The sequence below is a fragment of the Pongo abelii genome, chromosome 15 (genome assembly GCF_028885655.2).
Source record: "Pongo abelii isolate AG06213 chromosome 15, NHGRI_mPonAbe1-v2.0_pri, whole genome shotgun sequence".
Lineage (NCBI taxonomy): Eukaryota > Metazoa > Chordata > Mammalia > Primates > Hominidae > Pongo > Pongo abelii.
In genome coordinates, this window is record NC_072000.2 from 104,760,004 (window position 1) to 104,787,236 (window position 27,233).

At 46.0% G+C, this 27,233-nt stretch overlaps 1 protein-coding gene across 3 annotated transcripts in view; it reads right to left on the reverse strand.

Annotated features, from left to right (window-relative positions):
• Nucleotides 1-42: 42 nt before the first annotated feature.
• WARS1 (tryptophanyl-tRNA synthetase 1) overlaps nt 43-27,233 on the reverse strand; it is a 39,330-nt gene continuing 12,139 nt past the window's right edge. For all 3 annotated transcript variants that reach the window (XM_024231155.3, XM_063715136.1, NM_001131599.1), the window contains 9 exon segments: nt 24,501-24,714; nt 23,348-23,456; nt 17,255-17,374; nt 16,516-16,698; nt 11,005-11,105; nt 9,171-9,283; nt 8,662-8,835; nt 3,299-3,439; nt 43-1,277 (listed from right to left, as the gene is read on the reverse strand). In XM_024231155.3, the coding sequence (XP_024086923.1) occupies nt 1,116-1,277; nt 3,299-3,439; nt 8,662-8,835; nt 9,171-9,283; nt 11,005-11,105; nt 16,516-16,698; nt 17,255-17,374; nt 23,348-23,456; nt 24,501-24,714 (1,317 nt within the window). In that variant the 3' untranslated portion in view covers nt 43-1,115.

The following is a 27,233-nucleotide window of genomic DNA, read 5'->3' on the forward strand; positions in this document are numbered from 1 at the left end:
GCTCCCTCCTCAGACGTCCCAGACAGAGCACAATGACAAGAGCAGGAGGCAAGGAAGTTTATTTACTCTACTGGGTGACAGGAGGGCAGAGTGCTCCAGAGGAGACCCAGATACATCAACCAAGGGCTTCCCTGAGATTTGGCTTTGCTCTTCCAGGCCTGCATATGGTGCGTGATGAAATGAGGCCTGCCTAGACACCTGTGAGGGCCTCGAGGGCTGCTGCCTCGACTTTCTCCCTAGCTAAGTCCACCCGTCCAGGGACACAGCCAGGGCACTGCTCTGTGCTGACTTCCACTGCAGCCAAGGGTCAAAATGAAGCACCTGCAGAGGCCAGGACTCCTTGGCATCGGACACAGTCAGGGGAAAAGCCACCCTGACTCTGCAGGACAGAGGGTCTAGGGTCATTTGGCGGGAGAACACTGGTGTGCCAAGGGAAGCGAGCATGATTTCTGGAGTGGAATACATGCATGGTCTGGAGTTCAGTAAACTGGAAAGTTTCACCCCTAAGTCTTACTTTAATCAAAATTGCCCAACTCTGTTCAATCTTCATTGTTAAAAGCAGCTTTAAAGCTGGGTGATTTCTTAGTCAAATGTATAACAAAGCTTTTACTTATCAATTTCTTTTTGGGAGGGGGCATGGGCCGAAATACATCTTGTGCTCAATAAACCTCCCCACATCAATATTTCAAAGCACTTTCTAGGTTACAATAATGACATTTCAATTCCATATATGCATACATAGAAACATATTTTTAAACAGAGTGGGTCTTAAGAGTATACTTGGAACCCTTGGAGTCCTCCACGGACCAGAACAGGGTGGCCCATGGACTTCCAGCCAAAGGCTCCACTCTAGGGCTGCTTTGGGGAGAGACTCACAGCTGGACTTCTCTATCTGACCATGCAATGTCAGCCAGCACCAATTACCCACAGTGCTTTGCCCATAAGAGATAGAAATAATGGAACTCACAGGAAGAAACAGTATTGATAACATACACAGGCTTACAGAGACCAGTCCCAGTAATTACCATGAGACAGAAGCCTACGGGTGGCGGTGCTTTGACTGGGCTGGGATTATTGATTCATCACTTCTTTTATAAGCATATGTAAAACGAGTGCTACTGAAAGTCGAAGGACAGCTTCCGGGGAGTCATGAACTCTTTCACTATCTCGTCTGTGACCTCCTTGCGCCGGGCCTGGTGCTCTGCTATCAGGGGTTGCAGAACCTCTATGAGTGCCTTCTTGAGCTCACCGGTGAGCATGGCTCCGCTGGTGTAATCCTGCCCGGAGGGAGACAGCCACGTGAGAGATGGCTCCACATGTCCTGAGCGGCTCCTTCCTGCCTTGGGCACCAGCTCAGCCCACACCACCCATGCAGAGCCTGGCACGTGGGTGGCACTCAGAAGTGAGATCTGTTGTTACCACAACGATAACCTATACCTTCAGCTACACTTTTCCTAAAACGGCTAGAAACCTGGCTCTGACGGTAGCCATGACTTGGTCTCTCACAGTGAAAGGGCCAATGGGGAGGGCAGTCCCCACCCCTACCGACGCTAGGGGCCATTCCCCCAGGCACTAAACAACAACAATTCCTGGCAGCCTTATGGTTTCTGTAAAATCTTGCCAATTTTTTTTTTTTTTTAGACAGAGTCTCACTCTGTTGCCAGGTTGGAGTGCAGTGGCATGATCTCGGCTCACTGCAACCTCCGCCTCCCAGGTTCAAGTGATTCTCCTGCCTCAGCCTCCTGAGTAGCTGGGATTACAGGCGCCCGCCACCACGCCTGGCTAATTTTTGTATTTTTAGTAGAGATGGGATTTCACCATATTGGCCAGGCTGGTCTCGATCTCCTGACCTCGTGATCCACCCGCCTCAGCCTCCCAAAGTGCTAGGATTACAGGCGTGAGCCACTGCGCCCGGCCAAATCTTGCTAATTTTTTCTTTTTCTGATTGTACTGCATGCTCATTAAGCAAATTTAATAAAGTACCCAAACCACAAAGCAGCAGCAAAGTAAAGAAAAATCACCTACAAATTGCCCACCTAAAAAATGCCCAGAGGTGGGGTCTGCCGCTAACATTTGGTAAATTTTCTTTACATTTCTTTCCTTGTGCATTTCATTTAAACATTGTTAACTTCTCCCTGAGTTTTCATTTGGTATCCTTTTTTCACTATCATAGGCATATTTTCCTGTGTCACTAAAACTTTTTTTTTTTTTTTTTAAAGAAATGAGGGTCTTGGCTGGACGCGGTGGTCACGCCTGTAATCCCAGCACTTTGGGAGGCCGAGGCGGGCGGACCACGAGGTCAGGAGATTGGGACCTTCCTGACTAACACGGTGAAACCCTGTCTCTACTAAACATACAAAAAAATTAGCCGGGTGTGGTGGCGGGAGCCTCTAGTCCCAGCTACTCGAGAGGCTGAGGCAGGAGAATGACGTGAACCCGGGAGGCGGAGCTTGCAGTGAGCCGAGATCGTGCCACTGCACTCCAGCCTGGGTGACAGAGCAGGACTCCATCTCAAAAAAAAAAAAAAAAAAGAAATGAGCGTCTTGCTATGTCGCCCAGGCTGGATTTGAACTCCTGGGCTCAAGGGATCCTCCTGTCTCAGCTTCCCAAGTAACAGGGGCTACAGATGTGTGCCACCATGCCCTGCATATGAACACTTAAAATAGTTCATGCCTGCACAATAATCCACCCTGTAACAATTCTAATTTAACATTTCCTCTGTTGTACTGAGTCTGTGTTGAACTTTTTGCTATTATCATTTTTAACATCTTTGTGTGGAAAGCTTTCTCTTGTTCAGGATTATTTCCTTGGAAAAAAATCTAACAATGAGAAAACCTGAGGAGAAGCTCTGAACATTTTTGGGCTCTTTGTACCCAGTACCAAACTGCTTCCTGAGGCTGTGCTGATAAACACTCTGCTCACATGAGTGTGCCTTGAAGCGTCTGCTTCACAATCACTGAAAATAGTCAGTGGCAACACAAAAGCCCCTACTAATTCTCTACTGAACTGTCTTAGCTTTGATCACGTTAACTTATATTTCTCTGATGACTAATAAAGCAAGACTGTTTTGTGTGGCTCCTAAATGAATAGTAATTTGTATCTGCTCTTTCGTGATTTGTTCATGAGGCTTCTGAGCCCAGGTCTAAAAACCATGAGGGCGACTCTACTCAGTTTTCACCTTGTTTCAGTTGAGCACCTTCGACCAACCCTTCAGGCCTGGCTGTTGGAGCCTTCCAGGCCCCATGGGCAGGAGTGGGTGGCTGGAGGCAGCTGTGGGACCTTGGGGCTCCCTGCTCACCTTCCTGATCTGCTCGAGCTTGTCGTCATCCTCGAGGAAGAAGGTCAGGTACATGAAAGACACGTCCACATCACAGTTGCCCCCAAACTGCCTGTGCTCCTCGATGGTGTCTCTCCCTCCAGAAAACGCATGCTTATTGACCTGCACCAGAAGAGGACACAGACACTCTCGTCAGTCCTGCTCATCCTGTGCCTGGACACTGGCTAGAAGCCCAAGTGCGGAAGTCAAAGGTGTGAGTGTTGTCAGATTCTGGACCAGGGGAAGGCCAAGGCGCACAGCCGGTGGGGGACCCACTGCTGTTCTTCCTGTGAAGCTTGGGTGTGAGCTACCGTGGGGCTCACTGCAGGAGAGGTGGGGGCAGATGAGCTTTGAACCTCCTCATCCCCGGAGACACAGGAGAATAGAGTTGGGAAAGCCAAGACACTGATTGAACTGAAACCTGGGAGAGACAAGTTCCTCAGGTGACAAGCTTCAGAAAAAGGATGGGTAAGGCCAGACATGGTGGCTTGTGCCAGTAATCTCAGCATTTTGGGAGGGGGGAGGATCGATTGAGGCCAGGAGGTCAAGACCAGTCTGGGTAACTTAGTGAGCCCTCCTCTCTGCAAAAAAAAAAAAAATAAAATAAAAATAAAAATAAGGAATTAGCTGGGGTGGTGACGTGCGCACATAGTCCCAGCGACTTGGGAGGCTGAGGTGGAAGGATCGCTCACACTCAGGAGTTTGAGGTTATAGTGGACTGTGAGTCCATCACTGCATGCCAGCCTGGGCAACAGAGCAAGACCTTGTTTCTAAAATAATAAAAACTAAAAAAATAAATAAATAAATAAAAGAAAAAGGATGAGTAAGTCATCCTCAGAGTAAGGGAGATGGCAGGAAGGGCAGCCTCTCTTAGGGATAGGTACTGCAGTGTTAACGGGGACAGGAAAGCAGTGGCCAGCCCCCCACAGAAAGCATAACAAGAAGGCACAGGGTAAGGCAGTAAGGGAAGGCAAACCCATGAGAAGTGCGCAGGTAGAGGGGCCTGCAGGCAGGTCTCCACTTACAAACAGGCAACACTGTCAAGAGCTGAAAAACTCAGAAATGCAATGACATTTAGGAATTGTTAAAGGTAATCACGGAGTAATTAGGGCTAATAAAAGCCAGAAAAAATACGCAAAACTCCTTCAAAATTCTTTCAGTGAGCATCTGAGAAAATGTCACCCTAATTTTTTTTTTTTTTTAGATAGGATCTCTAGTCTGTTGCCCAGGCTGGAGTGCAGTGGTGTGATCATGGCTCACTGCAGCCTTGACCTCCTGGTCTCAGGTTACCTTCCTGCCTCAGCCTCCTGAGTAGCTAGGAGTACAGGTGTGTGCCACCAGCCTGGCTAATTTTTTGCTATTTTTTGTAGAGACCAAGTTTTGTCATGTAGCCCAGTCTGGTCTTGAAGTCCTGGGCTCAAGTGATCTGCCTGCCTTGGCCTCCCGAAGTGCTGGGATTACAGGTGTGAGTCACTGTGCTCGGCCCCTTAACTTTTTTTTTGCCACCATGCCTGGCTAATTTTGTATTTTTAGTAGAGACAGGGTTTCACCATGTTGGCCAGGCTGGTCTTGAACTCCCGGCCTCAGGTGATTCGCCTGCCTTGGCCTCCCAAAGTGCTGGGACTGCAGGCATGAGCCACTTTGCCCAGCCTTAACATTTTTTTAATGGGAAAAAAGGTGGGCAGAGTCAATAAATTCTAAGTTGTTATGTTTAGTAAGTCTCCTTAAAAGAATTCCAGAGCAGCCGGGTGCAATGGCTCACACTTGTAATCCCAGCACTTTGGGAGGCCGAGGCGGGCGGATCACCTGAGGTAAGGAGTTTGAGACCAGCCTGACCAACATGAAGAAACCCCGTCTCAACTGAAAATACAAAATTAGCTGGGCGTGGTGGCGCATGCCTGTAATCCCAGCTACTTGGGAGGTTGAGGCAGGAGAATTGCTTGAACCCGGGAGGCGGAGGTTGCGGTGAGCTGAGATTGTGCCATTGCACTCCAGCCTGGGCAACAAGAGTGAAGCTCCATCACACACACACACACACACACACACACACACACACACAGAATTCCAGAGCAACAGGAGTGAAACTCCATCACACACACACACACACAAAATTCTAGAGCAGATTCCTAACTAGATAAGTTGGGATTGTGCAAACGGAGCAGACAAGTGTTGGGGCAAAGGCGCCGGTCTCCATTTTGGCAGGGCACTGCTGAGAGGCTGGGCAGGGAAAGCAGTAGTCACGGGAGAGGCTCAGGCAAGGCCCATGTGAGGGGCTGGCGCGGTGGCTCATGCCTGTAATCTCAGCACTTTGGGAGGCCAAGGTGGGCGGATTACGAGGTCAGGAGATCGAGACCATCCTGGCTAACACGGTGAAACCCCGTCTCTACTAAGATACAAAAAAGTAGCCGGGCATGGTGGCGTGCACCTGTAGTCCCAGCTACTCGGGAGCCTGAGGCAGGAGAATGGCATGAACCTGGGAGGCGGAGCTTGCAGTGAGCCGAGATTGTGCCACTGCACTCCAGCCTGGGCGACAGAGTGAGACTCTGTCTCAAAAAAAAAGAAAAGAAAAAGTTATAGAACGAAAAACTATGGAAAGTACCAATAAACAGGAGGAAGAAAAAAATCACCTAGTAGTGGTGTCTCCTAGCATCTAAGTACCTGATGGAGTCACTGCTATGTGGTGGCCACAGCCCTCCCTGCTGGGCCTTGGGGAAGAAGCTCCAGTGTCAGGAAGAAAGTCTGAGAACACAGGTCCTGGACTCCGGGGGCAGTTTGAAGAGGATATTGAAAGGCCAGTTCCCAGACCTTTATCTGAGAGGAGAACGAGGAAACTGGTGTCTGCTGCATGTTTTTCAAGATGTGCTGGCATCACCACCACCTGCACACTCCCTCTTCCCAGGCTTGTCCCATGGTAGGCACACAGCAGATGTGCCATCCATGGAGGCTGTTTGGGTTGTGACATGCATTTTATCCCCAACAACCCGATGACCTTTGTAGTGCTTTCTCTATCTTACAGGTGAAGGGAATCAGGCCCAGAGTGTCAGGAACCTGCCATATGTGACAGGGATTGGCAGGACCAGGCTGGCTCCTGGGACATCAGGCTTCTGGGTGGAGCTCGAGAACTGAGTGGCTCAGTTCTGCCTCCTTGACGTGACCGGTCCTCAGTGATGCAGGAACCAGCCTACAGGCCTGACTTACAGGAAAACAGATGGAGGGCCGACTTGGGGATGGGTACGGAGCACTGCTGCCAGCAACTAAGATGATGGAAGTGGGTGATCAGTGCGATTCTGTGTGACAGGAAATGATGCTGAATGGACACGACTGGCTAGGGTGGTAGTTGGGATAAAGTTAGATAACACAGGCTGACTGTGTGCAGGTGGCAGGTACTCACTCAGCAAAGCCACCTGAGTCGTCAGCACTGTGCTACTATTTTTATTTTTTTAATTTTAGAGATGAGGCCTCACTGTGCCACCCCAGCTGGGGTGCAGTGGCTATTCACAGGCACAATAGTAGCTTACTGCAGCCTTGAATCCCTGGGCTCAAGCCATCCTCCTGAGTATCTGGGACTACAGGCACGTGCCACTACCCTGCCTGAACCTGTTATTTTTAGGAGGAGGCTGGAGCAGATGTGCCCTCTCTTCTCTAGTGTGGAGATTCTGATTTTGGAGCTGAAGTCGGGCATGGGGATTTAGAGTGAGGGCCTGGCTGGGCCCTGTTCTGCCCCACAAGAAGCCTGCAGGCCCAGTGACCGTCTGTAGGCCTCTGTGTTTCCTGACCTCATGCTAACTGCTCACCTCGAGGGCTCTGCTGGTCCCTAAGTGAATGATAAATGTTCCAGATCCATAAACAAGTTTTTCTTTTCTTTTTCTTTTTTTTTTTTTTGAGCCGGAGTCTCACTCTGTTGCCCAGGCTGGAGTACGGTGGTGCAATCTTGGCTCACTGCAACCTCTGTCTCCCAGGGTCAAACAATTCTCCTGCCTCAGCCTCCTGAGTAGCTGGGATTATAGGTGCCTGCCACCAAGCGTGGCTAATTTTTGTATTTTTGCTAGAGATGGCGTTTCACCATGTTGGCCAGGCTGGTCTCGAACTCCTGACCTCAGGTGATCCACCTGCCTTGGCCTCTCAAAGTGCTGGAATTATAGGTGTGAGCCATCACACCTGGCCATAAACAACTTTTTCAAAACAACTTCTCAGAAGCAAAATAAAACAGAGGACTTTTCCAATGGCGCTTCCCTCCCCACTCTGCACTGTGTGCTCCGGAAGTTTCGGCCAGAAGTGAAAGGGAAAGAAAAGTCTCCAATTATACCAGTTTCCAAGTGAGTGGGGAGAGTTGGCGGAGGGCATGTCTTAGGAAGTTTTGATATGAAAGGCTTCCCCATTTTCAACCAGAACCTGCTTGGGACTTTCCAGAAGGGTCAGGGGCAGTGACTCAGAGGGCATGTGACATCCCTCAAATACAGTTCCCAGCATTCCCACTGCAATCTTCTAGCCTGCAAACACACACTTGATTCCAAAGAAAATGTCAACTGCTTTGTGTAACAGTGAGGCAATTATATATACACTGGCAGTTTAGGAACCAGGCAACAGAACTGGGGCCATGCAAAATAAGGAAGCTCAAACTAACTTCTCCTTTTAGTTTCTCTAGTGATTTGTCAAATGTTTGCTGAATGCCTGCTGCATGCATCCCTCCCGGGGCCAGCAGGACTGTCCTGTGGAAGGACATTTCTCAGTTCTGTGTCTCTCAGTGAGAACACTCTCTGGGAGAAAATCAGCTCCTAACCCCTGCTTGGTAATGGCTGCTCATGGCCAGGAGAGCAGTGCTGCTGATTCCCGGTGGTGGAAACTTGGTCAAGTGGCTGGGCTTCTCTAAGCCTCATCATCTCATCTTTAAAGGGAATAGCACCACCACCTCCCAGTGAGAATGAAACATGAGAAAACATAAATAAGACACGGGGTCCAGCCCCTGGAACACAGCTGATGATGAGAAATATACACAAATCTTTTCCATTATTTAATAACATCCACACTAATTATAACTTTAAGGAAATTGCCATGACTTTGCTTGCAGAACAGTTATGGTAAGAAAAGCAGAAAAGGAAAAAAAGAAAAAAAATTCAAAATTTTACCTAAATGAAAGGAAACAAAACAAATTTACCTGATTCATGTGGGAAGGACAGGCTGCCTTGAGTTCTGTAGGGAGCATAGTTGGCAATCCTGGAGTTCAGCATTGCTACGGTGGCTGGGTGGCTGAGGCCCAAAGCACTGTGCAGTGGTGTGCGTGCGTGTGCCCCCCCAGGGCATGTTTCTGCTCTCACTGGCTGCCCTCTGCCCGGGCCACTGCTCACCTTGGTTTTGATCTGCTTGGCCGTGTCGGTGAGGAAGATGGAGGAGTTGGGGTCGCTGGCACTCATTTTGGTCTGGGCGCCCTGCAGGGCGGGGAAGAAGGTGGAGTGCAGCAGGGCTGGTTTAGGATAGCCGATCCTGGGGGCGACGTCCCTTGTCATTCTAAAGTAAGGATCCTGTGGGGAGAGTAAGGACCCTGATGAGGGCGGCCGGAAAACATGCCAGCTTTCAGCCGTGAGCAGTCCCTGTGAGCATCTTCACAGAAGGCTCTCATGCTTCCAACCAAAGAAATTCACTCCCTCCTCCCCTTCATATCTTTTCCTTTTTTTTTTAAAAATTTTACTTCCAGTTCTGGGATACATGTACAGAACATGCAGGTTTGTTACATAGGTATACATGGCCACCCTGCCTGGCTGCCCGGCATATCTTTCAATACCTCTCCCCGCTGAAGAGTAAGAGGAACCTGCTATCAATGCCCCAGACTTAGAGAGCCTTGGTTCTGCCTGCTGACCTGGTCGATGGCACATGGGATAAGGCACTGGATGTCTGTCCTGTCTCGGAAGATCTGTGGGAATGAGTTGCTGAAGGAGGGAGCAGCCTGGATGGCAGGAAAACTGATCTTCCCTGAAAATGAGAAAAAGTGTTTTTACACGTGAGATGAGTTCCTGTTCTGCTTAGTTAATAAAGGAATGAACAAAAACAGGTTTTCTCCCCATTATAAAATAATCATTAAAGAAAATCTAAATGAAATACAGAAAAAGTAGAAAGAACGAGCTGTATAGTTGCAATGTGTCTCATTTCATCCATTTTCTTTATATATTTTACTCTATGCATTTTTGTTGTGATTACACTATATTTGGTCTTTTCTTGGCTTTTTCTTTTCCTTTTTTTTTTTTCTCAGAAGGAGTCTCGCTTTGTTGCCAGGCTGGAGTGCGGTGGCTTGATCTCAGCTCACTGCTACCTCTGCCTCCTGGGTTCAAGTGATTCTCCTGCCTCAGCCTCCCGAGTAGCTGGGACTACAGATGTGTACCACACCCAGCTGATTTTTTTATTTTTAGTAGAGATGAGGTTTCATCATGTTGGCCAGCATGGTCTCAATCTCTTGACCTCGTGATCTGCCCACCTCGGCCTCCCAAAGTGCTGGGATTACAGGTGTGAGCCACCACGCCTGGCCTTCCTTGCCTTTTTCATTGTAATGACTATCCATGTTGTTACTAAGTATATTCTATCCTGTCAATGTATCATATTATTTAACTATTCTCTAACCATTGGGCATTCAGGCCGTTCCACCTTTAATTATCAGAAGTTATGATGAATGTATTTTGGTATTTAAAAGTTTTCAGTGTTTTGGATGTTGTTGCTGTTGTTACTGTCATTAGTATTTGCTTAGACCTGCAGAAGCAGAACTTTTTACCTCTCTATGGCCCCTGACAGGTGGTGCCACGCCAGCCCCCACTGAGTGGCAGTACCCAGACCGTTGGGTGAGCTCAGAGGTTTCTGGGCCCTGGGCACGCGGCTGGCCCAGCATGACCGTGATGCCGTGGAGCACACGCCGCTGTGGCTCTGGCTCCAAGCAGGGTGAACGCTCCTCACGGACAGCCCCGGCAGCACATCCCAGGGAGCTGTCTTGGCTGGCAGCTGACTGAAGGCCTCAGAGGCCTGCTAGGCCTGAAGCCATGCACCAAACATGAAGTAGAGGAGGGGATCAGAAGGCCCAGCCACAAGTCTCAAGGACCAAAAGTCTAAAAGTCTACAAAGCCAGTGCATCTGAAAGACACGTGGAGATTTACGGAGAGGGCCATGAAGGCATGCACGTGGGAGGCAAACCATTTGCACATCTGCTGGGGTGGAGCCGTGGAAGGAGAGCAGGCTCCAGAAGACCTCGAGTCAAGCCCCTCATCTTACATGTGGGGACACTGAGGCCCAGGGAGACAAAGACTCAAAGGCCCTCGCATGGGCGGCAGACCCAGCTGTTCTTCTCCATCACCCCTGGGTTCCATCCAAGGCCACCCTACACTGACTGGGGTCCCACCAGAACTGTTGGAACTCCAAAGTCATCCTTAGATTTTTCTTTCTTCTAAACCTTAAGATGGGTGACAGGAGAGGGACAGACTTACATCCTGAAGTGCAGCTTCACCCAACCCAGAGAAGCTGCTCAATGCATTACACTAGCTAGTCAGATTCCAGGACGACGATGACCCACCCACGCCTGGGTGTCCTACTAAAAGAGACAGTTGCAAATGCTAATATCTCAGAGATATTTAAACCAGGCATGTGTCTCCTCCAGAACTCTGCTCCTTTTTGAAGGGTGCAGGGAGTGGTCCACAGCAGCAGTGGCCCCTTACCAATGCAGTCGCTGTCAGTGAAGCCGAAAATGCCTTTCACTTGGTTGAAGGTAACATGCTTTTGAATCTTCACCACATTTTTGTAGAAACCTGAGCTCATCCTGCAAAGACAATGAGAATGAAATCTCAAACGGGAGGGCGGCCTTCACTGAAGGCAAAGTCACAGTTGTTAAAATTGGATGCCAATGAGTAGTGGCATGGGCCAGACTCGGGGCCACATTGTGGTCAACACATAAGCACCAGGAAGGTGCCAGGAAGTCATCTGTAGGCAAAGATACCTGCATCAGGCAAAGCAGACACACGTTTACCTGTGGAGTTGATTGGGAAAGGCAGAAACCAGTGTGAAACCAACGTGAAGCAGACATACGAACAAGGCAAAAACACAAGCAGATTCAGAGACTCGCAGCTAGCATGAAAAATTTAAATTCTGCCAGGGTCAGCAGTTCAGTGGGCTGTAGAGCTCAAGTCTGGGAGCCCCCAGGAGCTTCTTAGTTGAGACATACTGTGTTGTGGGAGACCATCTGCTTGTTGTCGGATGAGCGTATGGATAGAAACCCACGGCCCGAGAAGGAGGAAGGCCTGTCTCAGTGCAGCTGGTCCTCCTAGCCTCTGGCCACTGCTCCCCACTGCTGTTTGGGCAGAACTGACCCTATCCACAGCAACAGGGCTAGGCCACAGTGGCTGATTCAAGCAACCCAACTCTCTCTTCTGGATGGTGAGGGGTGTGGGTACCAGGCCTGAATCTGTGGCAGCCATTCCGCTACCAGAGGGAACTAGGCTGAAGAAGCAGCAAACACAGTGGGGTGTAGGAGTTTGGCAGAACCCAGAGTGGCTTCTTTTTTTTTTGGTTTTGAGACAGAGTCTCACTCTGTAGCCCAGGCTGGAGTGCAGTGGCATGATCTTGGCTCACTGCAACCTCTACCTCTTGGGTTCAAGCAATTCTCCTGCCTCAGCCTCCTGAGTAGCTGGGATTACAGCTGCTCGCCACCATGCCTGACTAATTTTTGTATTTTTAGTAGAGATGGGTTTCACCATGTTGTCCAGGCTGGTCTCAAACTCCTGATCTCAGGTGATCCGCCTGCCTTGGCCTCCCAAAGTGCTGGGATTACAGGTGTGAGCCACCACGCCCAGCCAAGTGGCTTCTTATATTGCATCTTTGTATTACTATATTCAGTAGCTTTTCCTCTAGGCCCTACCATGTGTCAGACACTACGAGGGAAAAGGGGGAAGGCTGGTGTCTTTTAAGTGTTTGCACCATGTGGAGGAGCTGTGCTAGGTGCTGCATATGTGTCAATACTACTAAAATCCCCTTCAAAGTAGTAGCATTGCCTCCACCTTACAGTTAAAGACTAGGCTCAAAGAAGTTCAGGGTCATAGTCACAGGCCCAGTGAGTACAGGGGCTGGGATCCCAACACAGATTCACCTGGCCCCAAAGCCTATGCTTTTCTCACCACATCTTATCCTTTAGAAGAGTTTAGACTTTTGGGACAGGGCGGAGAACTACTGAATGTCTTTGTGCAGGTGCGGTGGGGTGTCAGGAGTGCAGGGACACTGGCCATTTGTGCTGGGCGAAGCACAATGCTGGGAGGCCTGTTACGGTCAAGGTCAGTGCCAAGGTCTGTCCAGGTTGAACAGAGGCAGCACGGGAGGGATGGACTGTGTCTTTCGCCTAGCAGCCGGCTGAGTTTCAGGCCCTGGAGGGCACTGGAGAGGGCGGGCGCAGTACCATGAAGGGGCATGCCAGGAGAACCCAGCATCTGTGTCACCCACTCAGCACAATGGAAACAACAGAGAGCAAGAGCACAGCCAACAGCAGCACCGCCTGGGAAGATGCGGCCTTTGTCTTCCTGCCAAGCAAGCCAGGAACACCGCAGGCAGGGAGGGTCCCTCCTGGGCACCGCAGCAGGCCTCACAGCCAGTAACGACAGCAGCTTTCTGTCACCTGGGGAGATGGGCTGCAGCAAAGACTCCATGCGCCCTTGGGATTGAGGCACCTGGGACACCCTAACCCCTACAAGGAGGGAAAGTCTCCAGTACCCCCAAACTGTGGCAGGACTGTAGCTTTGCGGTGTCTGACTGGTATTTCTGAGTTAGAGCACGCTGCCCTTTCTTAGAAGACTGGTTATTACTTGCTGCAAGCTGCTGCCACTGTGCTGGCTGCAGGGTGAATGCAGGTGCTGCACCGTGAGCACGCGTGATCCTCCCCTCAAGGGACGGCTGTCCCCCTGCACAGCTGGGACGGACCCATCACGCAACAGCAGCCATGCCAGTGCCGGCACATGGAGGCTTCTCACTGGCTGCAGTGAACACACCTAACTGTATATCACATGTGGCTGAACCACCAGTTACCCCAGGGAGGGCACCTGCTTTTCACTCTCAGACAGGGTTTAAAGTGGGAAGAGATTTTAGATTACAACATTTACTGAGCACTCTCCAGGTGCCAGGCGTGGCTTGAAGCACTTTATATGCAGTGCAGGCACTATCATCTCCTGACCACAGTCTTCTCTACCCCTGCCCTTTGTCCCTATTATCACCATAGACCTTATTATCACCTGATTGATCACCTGTTAGCTGATTCTCCCCATTAGAAGAGAGGCTCTACACAGCTGCTGAGATAATGGTTTCGCTCCCTGCTGTACCCTCAGCATGAGTCTGGCATATAGCAGATGTCCAATAAATATATGTAGAACAAATGAGCAGAGTGGAGGAAGCAGGCAGAGAGGAGCTCCTCCCATGCCCAGGCCACACAGTGGATGGCTCCTCCCATGCCAATCACGAAAGGGCTCGTGTGCTAAGCGAAAGGTGAGAATTTTCAATGTCATCTAAGGAGGAGAACTGGGAAAGACCCGCAAGTGGAAGATGAGATTAGCTCTGAGTTTTAGGGATATCACTGGCTGGTGGGGGCAGTGGTGGTGTGGGAAGAGGACAGCAGCTACTGGGCAATGCCAGCAGCACTGCCTGACTGGAAAGGGAGAAGCAGAACCCACGGTTGTCTCTGCCAAGGTTCAATCAGTTGAATCATTGTATGGAATGGGGCGAGAATAAGGAAATAAAGTGACATGAAAATTATACTAATACGGCTGGGCGCGGTGGCTCACACCTGTAATCCCAGCACTTTGGGAGGCTGAGGTGGGGGGATCACTTGAGGTCAGGAGTTTGAGACCAGCCTGGCCAACATGGCAAAACCCATGAGTGAGACTCTGTCTCAAAAAAAAAAAAAAAGAAAGAAAACTATACTAATGATGACATCTATGTTCTTGTTTGATCCCATTTCATAGACATGGCTGCTATGACACACAGCCACTAAACCCAGGTGCCAGGATCTCGATCCCTGTCTATTTCCCTTCCTTCAAGGATGCCACAGGGCCTCCACGCTCACATGGCTGAACCAAGAGAAGTAATTTTAAAAGATCTAATAGGTGCTGGGCGTGGTGGCTCATGCCTGTAATCCCAGTGCTTTGGGAGGCTGAGGTGGGCGGATCACGAGGTCAGGAGATCGAGACCATCCTGGCTAACACAGTGAAACCCTGTCTCTACTAAAAATACAAAAAATTAGCTGGGCATGGTGGTGGGCACCTGTAGTCCCAGCTACTTGGGAGGCTGAGGCAGGAGAATGGCGTGAACCTGAGAGGCAGAGCTTGCAGTGAGCCGAGATCGTGCCACTGCACTCCAGCTTGGGTGACAGAGTGAAACTCCGTCTCAAAAAAAAAAAAATCTAATAGGTAAAATTAGAAAGCTAACAGGTTTACTGGCTGATAGAAGGGCGAGATTTCCTATCAGGGTATACATTGCTCTCAATGGATATAAAACCACTACTCAGTTTTGTTTTGTTTTGTTTTTTTTTTGAGACAGAGTCTCACTCTGTCGCCCAGGCTGGAATGTAGTGGCACGATCTCGGCTCACTGCTACCTCCGCCTCCCAGGTTCAAGTGATTCTTCCGCCTTAGCCTCCCAAGTAGCTGCAACTACAGGAGCGTGCCACCACACCCGGCTAATTTTTGTATTTTTAGTAGAGATGGGGTTTCACCATATTGGCCAGGCTGGTCTCGAACTCCTGACCTCCTGACCTTGTGATCCACCCACCTCAGCCTCCCAGAGTGCTGGGATTACAGGCATGAGCCACCATGCCTGGCTGCCACTACTCAGTTTTAAGGTCTTATAAGAGGGAACGTTCTGGGGATGCGGCTCTAAGCAAGTCCTCCTGTGCTCACTGCTCACCTGCCCCTCTAGTGTCCCTTTTATCCTGCCTCGGCATGGTCCCTGAAGGTGAGCTAACATGGGAGGGCCCATGTTGTTTTGAAGCCTTACAGTAGTTTTATGAGGTAGGTATCTTCACTCTCATCTTGCAGATGTGGAAACTTAGGCTCAGAGAAGTAGCTGGCCCATGGCCGTGCAGACAGCCCAACCTGGGCTGCAGGAGCATAGCAATGAACACACTCCTTCTGGGGAATCACCTTAGGGGAGGAGTAACACGTCTTAGGGGAGTGGAGTAACACGCCTTAGGGGAGTACCATGCCTTAGGAGAGACCACGCCTTAGGGGAGTACCATGACTTAGAAGAGTATCTCACATTAGGGGAGTACCACAACTTAGGTGCTCAAGAAACATTTGTTGAGCTAGATAGTATCCTTCTTGTGATGGTTGACCAAAGTCTTATTTTTCTAACACATTTCTTGGTAATCATTTGGGATGAAACTTGCAGGATTTTCAGAATGAAATATTTTGGTTTATTAAATGGCTGATTAAAAGAACTAGACTGAGGGAACTGTGTAACCACTGAGTCTTTTCTCTGTGAGGAAAAGGTGCGTTGAAAAGGAGGAAGACATAACTCTGGAAGACTGACTATCCTTGGCGAGAAACTGCAAGGCAGGACTTCCTGGCACAGCTGAGGATGAAAATCTGAAATGCCATCATGCTGTGGCTGAGCCCATATTTTAGATTTCTGTAAATGTAATTATGGAGACAATAATCGAGTCTTTAAAGATACTGATATCACTTAATCCTTTCTATTTACATACACAGCTTTTCACTTTCAAAATTATTGGTAAATAAAACCAATAAACCAGCTCATAGCATTTTTTTTTTCCTTTTGGAGATGGAGTCTCACTCTGTTGCCCAGGCTGGAGTGCAATGGCATGATCTCAACTCACTGTAACCTCCACCTCCCGGGTTCAAGCGATTCTCCTGCTTCAGCCTCCTGAGTAGCTGGGCTTACAGGTGCACGCCACCACACCCAACTAATTTTTGTATTTTCAATAGTGACGGGTTTTCACCATGTTGGTCAGGCTGGTCTTGAACTCCTGACCTCTGTGACCCGCCCACCTCGGCCTCCCAAAGTGCTGGGATTACAGGTGTGAGTCACCATGACTGGCCACTCATAGCATTTAATAAAGGAAGAAGAACATTTACTAGGCCTTAAGACCATTTCAGTTGTTTCGAATTTAGCTGTGGTCATGACAAATTGACATCCTCCTCTACCTATTGAAAAGGCAGCCAGACGTTTTCTCCTTACCCCATGTAGTCCAGGTCAGAGAATATGAAAGTCTTGTTGATGTCAAAGCCACAGGCGATGATGTCCTTGGCATTCTCCACAGCATAGCTATAGGCCTGGTCCAGGGTCAGGTCCTTCCACAGATACTTCTCGTCATCCGTCATCTGGATGACCAAGGGCACGTTAAATACATCCTGGAGCCACCTAAAGAAACACAGGGGGAGAAAGCTGACGTCTCATTTCCCCTGTGGAGGAACGCCATCGTGCATCTGAAAACACAGTTCCTACTTACAATGTATGTTAAAACTTCCTTGCCTACAAAATCACCATTTGAATTGTGATATGAATTTGACTACCATTTAGTGACCCAGATGGCCCTGTGTGCTCTGTGTTAGCCGCTCTACACACTTTGTTTTCAAGCCTTACAGTAGTTTTATGAGGTAGGTATCTTCACTCTCATCTTGCAGATGTGGAAACTTAGGCTCAGAGAAGTAGCCGGCCCATGGCCGTGCAGACAGGGAGCAGGATGAGAAGAGGAGCAGGCCTGGCTGACTCCAAAGCTGTGCTCTCCCCATCACTCCATGGTCCTCTAAAGTGAGCCCAGGAACAAAGTGAATGGAAGCCAAAAAAGTGCCAACTCTTGACATCTTAGTAGCTCAGCAAATGAACTAGCATGATCTTGTCAGTTCTAAACATGGTTTATAAGCAACATTCTCAATTCACTAAGAGAGTAAGAAAAGCCATAAGATCCAATACTTACTTTGTGAAAATAAATGGAATGAGGTGACCTACATGCATTGCTTCAGAAGAGGGGCCCCGCCCCGTGTACAGATAAAATGGCTTCTTATTTTCATAGGCATCAAGAACCTGATTCATATCTCTAAAGGAAAAAGGAGAAGAGGAAGAGTGTGATTTTCTGAGAAAAATATCAAGGCACTAACGCACTTTTGGAAATGAAAAATATAGACAGAGATGAAACAACATGGATAATAACTAGAGTTTGTTACCTTTGGTGCTTACGATATAAAAATGACAGGAAACTTCTACTGAAATGGTTTCTCCTGTGAGTGTTTTAGACAAGATGTGTAGGTTTGGAATAACGTGTTTAAAAGATGGATCCAGCTGTGCAGTTACTGGGACTCTTGGAATCCCTCCAAACATCAGTGCCGACATACTGTGAGCTTGGTACACTTCCCTGAGGATACCAGGCCAACACCATATGATCCTTGCTCAGAATCACCCAGCCCCGAGGACTCTCAGACCAATACCAGGCAAACTGCATGGGACCAGACAGTCCTGGCTTAGCAGGGAAAGTAAGAATTGTCCTCTGGGAGTTTAGAGGTCAAGTCCCCAGTTGGAGATCTATCTGGGCCCCTCAGCCAGCTTGGGACTAGGTACCTTCATCTGCGAGTCACTCTAGAGTCATCCCCCTCCCTACCAGGCTGCTTCCAATCACAGCTGCCTGCGCCCCACCTCCAGAGACTGATTCAATGGATCTGAGGCACTCTCTGGGAATGTGTTTGTTTGTTTATTTATTTATTTTTGAGACAGAGTCTCACTCTGTCACCCAGGCTGGAGTGCAGTGGCTTGATCTCTGCTCACTGCAACCTCCGCCTCCTGGGTTCAAGTGATTCTCCTGCCTCAGCCTCCCGAGTAGCTGGGCATAGTAGGCACTCGCCACTATGCTCAGCTAATTTTTTGTGTTTTTAATAGAGATGGGGTTTTACTATGTTGGCCAGGCTGGTCTTGAACTCCTGACCTCATGATTTGCCCACCTCGGCCTCCCAAAGTGCTGGGATTACAGGTGTGAGCCACTGCGCCTGGCCGGGAATGTGTATTTTTAAAAAGCTCCGTGAGGAGTTCCAATGTTCAGCAGGGTGGGAAACCAACACTCCAGGATGAATGTCCTTTGTTTCGGGGTAAAGTGTCCCCAAATACAAGAGGAATAACTACCTTTTCCAGAGGTCTGGGTAGGAGAGTCTAGAGAACAGTATTCTGAAAGTGACTTCTCCTCATATTCCCCAAGCCAAGGGTCAACATTGCTTATCTCTGGACAGACACAATTGTGGGTGTTCTGGTTTTTGGGCTTAGTTTTCACTTTTTTTCCCTATGAAATGCTCACATACTGTTTTTGAAATAAGGAAAGAAAATAACCCATAATTTTGGAAGGAAAGAATCCTTCTTTGGTTCTCACAACTAACCATATGGGCTTACAGAAGAGAAAAAAATGCAGCTGTGCCACGAGCTGCTTTTCTTGTGTTTATATGGAGCATCTGAGAACTCACTGTGTGCTCGGTCCTGGGGTGAGGTGCTCCTGACAAGCGTGCAGAAATTTACTGGGTTCCAATTTTGAGATCATGTTTTATGAGGATGGATTCCAGCAGAGACTCATTCAGCTACTAAGGGAACCCAGTCACCTGCCCACCACTTGAAGCTTGACTGTGCATGGTAGATCTCATTTAATCCCCAATTTTACAGATGACAAAATTAGACAGAGGGGCAGTCTGAAACTTGAGAAGGGGTAAATGCCTCAGGTCCTATGCTTTCCTAAGCCAAGAGGCTACAGGATTACTACACTGCAGTTAGTAAATAAGCCACAAAGGCGGTGAGAAGAACCATGCCGTGCTAAGATACAAAATGCTGACTACAAACCAATAAAATTAGTAAACTTGGAACCAAAGTGACTGGGTATGTATGTGTGTGGGGGGTGGAATAAAAAAGAAGACTCAAATGGCCAAAATCAGGAATATAAGAAGGGGTATTACTACTGACCTTACAGGAATAAAGAGGATTACTACATAAGGGAATACTATGAATAACTGTATACCAATACATTAGATAACCTTGATGAAACAGACAAATTCCTAGAAACAAACTACTGAAATGAACCCAAGAAGAAATAGAAAATATACACAGATCTGGAACAAACAAAAAGACTGAATTAGTAATCAAAAACTTCCTAAAAGAAAAGCCCAAAACCCCATTTTCACTGGTAAAGTCTATCAAATGTTCAAAAAAGAATTAATACCAATCCTTCCCAAGCTTTTCCAAAAAAAATTGAATAAGAAATACTTCCCAACTCATTCTACGAGGCCAGTATTACCCTGATACGAAACCAAAGACATTGAAAGAAAACTATAGACCAATATCCCTTATGAACACAGATGTAAAAATCCTCAGCAACTCACAAACCAAATCCAGCAACATATAAAAAAGATTATACACCATGATTGAAAATCAATTGATTTTCAACACCATGATTCAGTGGAATTTGTTCCAGGAATGCAAGGCTGATTAAACACACAAATACCTATCAATGTGACACACCATACTAATATAATAGAGGCCAAAACCCACATGATCATCTCAATAAACACAGAAAACGCATTTGATAAAATCTAACATCTTTTCATAATAAAACACATGTTGAAGGGTATATAGAAAGCCCACAGCTAACATTATACTAAATGGTGTATATTCAGTCTTTACTGAAAGCTTTTCCCCTAAGATCAGGAATAAGACAAGGATGCTCACTTTCACCACTACTATTCAACATCCTATTGAAAGTTGAAGTCAGAGAAATTAGGAACGAAAAAAAAATCCAAATTGGAAAGGAGGAAGTAAAACTGTCTTTAATCATAGGAGATACAATCCTATATGTAGAAAATCCTATCGAATCTGCAAAAAGAAAAAAAGCATTAGAGCTAATAAACTCAGCAAAATTTCAGGATATAAGATTAATACACAAACATCAATTGTATTTTTTTTTGAGACGGAGTTTTGCTCTTGTTGCCCAGGCTGGAGTGCAATGGCACGATCTCGGGTCACTGCCACCTCCGCCTCCTGGGTTCAAGCGATTCTCCTGCCTCAGCCTCTTGGGTAGCTGGGATTACAGGCGCCCGCCACCATGCCTGCCCAATTTTGTATTTTTAGTAGAGACGGGGTTTCACCATGTTGGTCAGGCTGGTCTCAAACTCCTGACCTCAAGTGATCCACCCGCCTCGGCCTCCCAAAGTGTTCGGATTACAGGCGTAAGCCACCGTGCCCTGCCATCAGTTGTATTTCTATATAGTAGCAATGAACAATCTGAAAATGAGATTAAGAAAATGCCATTTACAATAGCATTAAAAAGATAAAATTCTAATGAATAAATCTAACCAAAGAAGTGTAAAACGTATACACTGAAAATTACAAAACATCAATGAAAGAAATCAAAGAAGTGAAAAGACATCCCATGTTCACGGATTAGATGAATTAATATTTTAAGATGACAATACTCTACAAATGAATCTACAGGTTCAGTGCAATCCCTATCAAAATCCCAGCTGCTGCTTTTGCAGAAATGGAAAAGCAGAAATTCATATGGAAATGCAAGGGGCACAGAATACTTAAACAATCTTGAAAAAGAACAATGTTTGAGTACTCACATTTTATTTTTTTATTTTTTTTTGAGATGGAGTCTCGCTCTGTCACCCAGGCTGGAGTGCAGTGGCGCGATCTCGGCCCACTGCAAGCTCCACCTCCCGGGTTCACGCCATTCTCCTGCCTCAGCCTCCTGAGTAGCTGGGACTACAGGCGCCCATCACCACACCTGGCTAATTTTTTGTATTTTTAGTAGAGACGGGGTTTCACCGTGTTAGCCAGGATGGTCTCGATCTCCTGACCTCGTGATCCGCCCACCTCGGCCTCCCAAAGTGCTGGGATTACAGGCGTGAGCCACCGCGCTCAGCCAAGAATAGTCTTTTCAAAAAACAGTGCTGGGACAATTGGATACCCACAAGCAAAAGAATGAAGTTGGAGCTGTACCTCACAAATATACAAAAATTAACTCAAAAAGGATCAGAAACTGAAATGTAAGAGCTAAAACCACAAAACTCTGAGAAGAAACCATAGGTGTAAATCTTCACAACCTTTGATTAGTCAGTGGTTTCTCAGATATGACACCAAAAACACAATCAATCAAAGATAAAATAAACTGGACTTCATCAAAATTAAAAACTTTCATACTTCAAAGGACTATCAGTAGAGTGAAGAGACAACCTATATAATGGGAGCAAATATTTGCAAGTAATATTTGAATAAGAAACTAGTATCCAGAATATAGAAAGAACTATTATAACTAACAATAAAAAGACAACCCAATTAAAAAGTAGGCAAAGGATCTGAATAGACATTTCTCTAAAGATACAAAAACTGTTAATAAGCACATGAAAAGATTCTCAACATCCTTGTCATTAGGGAAATACAAGTCAAAACCACAATGAGATACTACTTCACACCCATTAGGATGGCTATAAAACACAACAACATGGAAAATAACAAGAGTGGGTGAAGATGTGGAGAAATTGGAAGCTTCCTATGTTGCTGGTGGGAAAATAAAATGATACAGTTGCTATAGAAAAGTCTGTCAGTTCCTCAAAGAGTTAAACATGGAATTACTATATAAGCCATTAATTCTATTTCGAGGTATATGCCCAAGAGAATTGAAAACATATATCCACCCAAAAACTTGTATACAAATGGTCAGAGCAGCATTGTTGATAACCAAAAAGTGAAAATAACTTAAACGTCCATCAGCTAATGAATGAATAAACAAAATGTGAGGTACACCCATTCAATGGAATATTATTTGACAATAAAAAGGAATCCAGTATGGATACATGCTACAACATGGAGGAACCTTGAAAATGTTATGCCAAGTAAAAGAAGCCAGACACAAAAGGCCATATGTTACATGATCCCATTTATATAAAATGCCTAAATCTAGATATAGAGAAAGCAGACTAACGGTTGCCAGTGGGGAGGGAGAAATGGGGGATGACTGTTAACCCATTTATGCCTAGTGTTCCATAATTGGAATGCTAAACTTGTGGGAGTTATTGATATCTTACTGCTCAAGGTAATTCGCCAAGGTCTGATTTTTCACAAAAAATTTTTACAACTTCTGGCATAAATGGGTTAATGGGTAGAAGTTTCCTTTTGGGGTGATGAAATGTTTTGGAATTAGATAGTCATGATGGTCTCACAACCTTGTGAATATACTAAAACCCACTTAATTGTATACTTAAAAAAAGTGAGTTTTATAATATGTGAATTAAGGAAAATTTTTTATTATATTCTGCCCAGAAAGTGGGTTGAGCAAGGCCTGGAGTTCTTTGCAGGTAGAATTTGAAGTGTTTGGGCAGACTGCTGGGCTCTGTCCTGGGGGTGTTCTCCTGTAACCGTGAAGTGCCAGTAGAACAGAACAAGCCTACGTCAGATCATAAATTCCACGGACACAGCTTCAAAAATGGGGCTGCCTCAGCCCAGATAACTGTAGGTTGGGAGAGGCAGAAACTCTTTTAGAACCTGCCCATATCTTGATGTTATCTGCATGGAATTTATGGCCTAAGGTACAGATAATCTGTTCCATGCATTCTCTGTTGGTTTGTCTTTTGGTATCGTTTATGAGCAAGTCAATACAATAGGAGGAAGAGGGTTTGGAATTTCAGGAAGCCTACTGTTTGTCGTATGGGAAATGCTGAACTTGGACATATTATTCTCTTTTGTTTTCATGACATTTTATAGTTTATTTACAGCATGTAATCTGGGAAGAATCTCACCTGCTATTAATATGATTCCCACCTTGTGAGGTGGGCAGTCTACTAATGAAAAAACTAAGAGCCTGAGGGTGAATGGACAAGCATGATCCCACAGTGGGTTACTGACAGGACAGAGGATGGATCTTAGTCTTCCGACAGCTGGCCATCACTTTTCCCACAGTACCAGGTGGATTATGAAGAGAGTGTCTTATGATTTTTTTGAACCAAAAGAAGAGGACAGGTGAGAAGGCCTGTGGTGAAAAGCCCCTGACCTGTGTGAGAAGAAGATGCCTCTGCGCAGGAAGCGGTGTGGTCTTTGGCCGGTGGCTCTCTCTATTCGGTTTATTAGCTCTTTGTCAATTTTACTGCTTCCAAACCGAACTGGAAAAAAAGAAGAGATGACTTTCTTAGGTGGCAGGAGGTTTAGTGATCAGATATTACTGAAATGAAGGTGAAAAGTGAGTGATCCGTGCACAATCTTAATGAACACAAACCTCTTTAGGCCTTTTGCTAAAGGTCCTTACTCCCAACATAAAGTAAAAGGTCTTTGTATTAAAACAACAGCTGAGATCAACACAACCAACAAAACAGGAAATAAATTACAACACAAAATGCTGTTTTGCCTGAGACTGGGTTCTGATGGGAAACATATTCAGAATGCGGTCCAGCTAGCAACTTTTGACAACAAAATATAAACATACACATATATAAATATGTATATATATATATATTTGTTTATTAAGGTAAAATTTATATTCATTGACAACCATGATTTCTCACATTCTTTATTACTTGAACTGAATTAATGTCTGTCTTCGAGTGAATTTTCCCTCATTGATAGTCTATACTGAAATCATGGAAAATGGCTTTGACTTAGATGAAAACATTTTAGTTCTGTTTCTTCTCTGATAATTAGCAATGATCTCAGAGTAAAGACTTCAATGGAATGGCAACAGTCTTTCCTGAGCAGGAAGGCCCTCAAGGAAGGGCATGACAGTAAGAACTTGCCCGATGTGAGAAGTCGCTGCTCTTAAGCTGACTTCCAGCCTTCTAGGTCCATAGTCAGTATCACTGCAGGTGAATCCTAAGTAATCTATGATTGACTTGTAGCCACTAAATGTTATAAATGGTCATTTCAATAGACCTTTCCCAAGTTCTGAAGTGCTCAAAAAAGGGAAAAGCTTCTATTAAGCTGCCTACTATAGATCATTATTTTGAAATATATTTTATATTGTTATTTTATTTTAAAATAATCCTTTGGGAATATAATGCACAACCAAAAGATTTTAGTATCCATTTTTTCTTGGCATTGAAGCTTCACTGAATTTATGATTAATTCAAAATTTAAAAACATCAATGGAATCAACTCAATGGGACCACTTCTAAAAGTTGCAGCTTTTTCTGGGAAGAAAGCAGAGGACGTACCAATGAGCTTATCATAGTCTATGCCTTTTGCACTGCTTGTCTGTACTGTCCAGGGGTCCACAAAATCCTCTTCAGCTTCTGTGGCATCTGGGCCATGATTACTGGTAGGTGCTGGGTTCCCTGGAGGACAGTTAGCCTTGTAATCCTCCCCCATGGCAGCTTTGTAGCTCATTTTTAACGACAGCAACATCTTTACTGCAGAATCAATTTCATCCTGAGAAAGGAAATAAAAGTGATGGCTAAAAGTATTACTAATAGCTGATATTTGCTGAATGCCTATTCTATGGCAGGCACTATGTTAAATGCTTTCACACGTGTTACCTTAGTTAGTGTCACAACCCTACAAGGCAGGCACTGTTGTCACTGTCCTTTTCCAGCTCAAGAATCTGAGACTCAGAGAGGTAGAGGAGCTTACCCATAGAATCACAGCAAGTCATCGGCTCGAAAACACTTCATTTTTATCTGTTATTCTAGTGCTACCATGAACACTTTGGGACAGTAGCAGTGACACAATATACACTGTCATTTATGACAAAGTTCATATGCTAAAGATTTCTCATACACCACTGATGCCAGAGAACGTGTGTGACAAGCTCCTTTAATTGAGATTCCTGGAGTTCTGCGTTGGAACTAGTTTTTACATTCCACACAGGTTGAGATGAATATTTACGGAAACTTAACCAATGATGCCACTAAGGATAGTAAGAGCAACTAAAACAGATAAAAGCAAGGACAAAAAATGTAGGCTCTTGGGTTACAAATTAAGGAGGGATTCATTGGGAAATAGTTATATCACCCCATTTTGTAGTCTTATCAAACTATCTTGGAAAAAACAAACAAACAAACAAAAAGCAAAGGTAAATGTACCCTTGGGTAGTCTGGAAATGTATTAAAGACTCTTTTGCAGGAGTCCATAGTGGCCACCCCTGGAAGCCTGGTGTTTAGAAAAGCAGGCCTAATTAAGCTGATTAGTTATGCTATGCCCTAAAGCTCTATTCCGGTAATTGGCCTTGCTGGATTAGATAGCAAACAAAGAATATACACAGTCCAATTTGCTTACCAAGGGAAATACAAACATTTCCACTTACAGTTTATACAGAACATTCTTTCTTTTAAATCTCCTTAAATTCCTTTTACCATATACAGAATGTTCTATAAACACCAACCTCCATTCAGAGATAACTGTTCCATCAGATACAGCACTTGGGCCATAAAGGACTGCGATTCTGGAGTGATCTGTGTTTCAAACTACAAAATTATCTGAGACTCATCATTAAAATGAGCCAGATTTGTGGAATCAGTAACCCAATGGATACGATTAATAGATGAGATGTTTGCCCAGGTTAGATAGCTAAGTATGTTCCACCCATCTCATTTCTGTAGTACCTAGGCTCAGTACTTGCAAAAAATAACAGTTTAGTACGTATAATCTATCCAATTATCTATGGGAAGGCTTACCTTGCTTTGAAGTACACTGCAGTCAATATCCCTTAATAACTAGCTTTGTTGACATTTCATACTCTATCTGGTCTAATTCTGCTCGTAACTAGGAGGCTCTGCGAAAGTCAAACATTTAACCAATGTCCCTGCTCAAGGACCATCTGCATTTTGGAATAGCACCGAAATAAGACAAGCAGGCTAACCTTGTCTATTTTCTTATAATCAGTTTTAATCAGTGTCTGAATCAGGACACTGAAACAGGATTCAAAAACTGATGTTAGCTGGGTGCAGTGGCTCACGCCTGTAATCCCAGCACGTTGGGAGGCCAAGGCGGGCAGATTGCCTAAGCTCATAAGTTCGAGACCAGCCTGGGCAACATGGCAAAACCCTGTCTCTACCAAAAACAGAAAAAATTATCTAGGTGTGGTGGCACACACCTGTGTTCCTAGCTCATCAGGAGGCTGAAGTGAGAGGATTGCTTGAGCCTGGGAGGCAGAGGTTGCAGTGAGCCCAGATTGCGCCACTGCACTCCAACCTCGGTGATGAAGTGAGATTCCCATCCCCCAAAAACCCCAGAACATCAGTTTTTTTTTTTAGACAGTGTCTCACTTCAGTCTCCTGAGTAGCTGGGACTGCAGGTGTGTGCCACCATGTCTGGCTAATTTTTAAATTTTTTGTAGAGACAGGGTCTCACTATGTTGTCCAGGCTGGTCCCAAACTCTTGGCCTCAAGCGATCCTCCTGCCTTGGCCTCCTAAGTGCTGGGATTATAGACATGAACCACAGAGCCTGGCCAAAAGCTGATGTTCAGAAAAAAAAGCCAGACACAAGACTGTATACTACCTGATTACATACAGTTCAAACCCAGGTAGAGCTACCCCTGGTGGGAGGAGTCATGGCAGAGGCTGAGGGGCGTGAGGGTGGCTTCTAGGTGCTCTCTGCTTGCTCTTGATTTGGGTGCTGGTTACACAGGTGTGGTCATTTTGTGAAAATTCAGTGAGGTGCTGCTTATGCTTATGATCAGCATATTTTTCTATATGAATGGTATATTTTGATTTTAGAAGTTATTTAAACAAAAAGGAGAAGAAGAAAAAGGCTCTGCTCTCTTTTTTAATACCTAAGACCTAGCATTGCTTCTTCAGTCCTGTTCAAACTATTTCCCCTCATAGCCCTCAGATTCTGACTTATTTCCCCCTAGGAAACTCGCCGCTTTAATGAGCTGCTGCTACTGAAGGACGTGGATCTTATTCTTTAGATACACTGGAGCAGAAAAGACCTTCGAGGTCCATGGCCT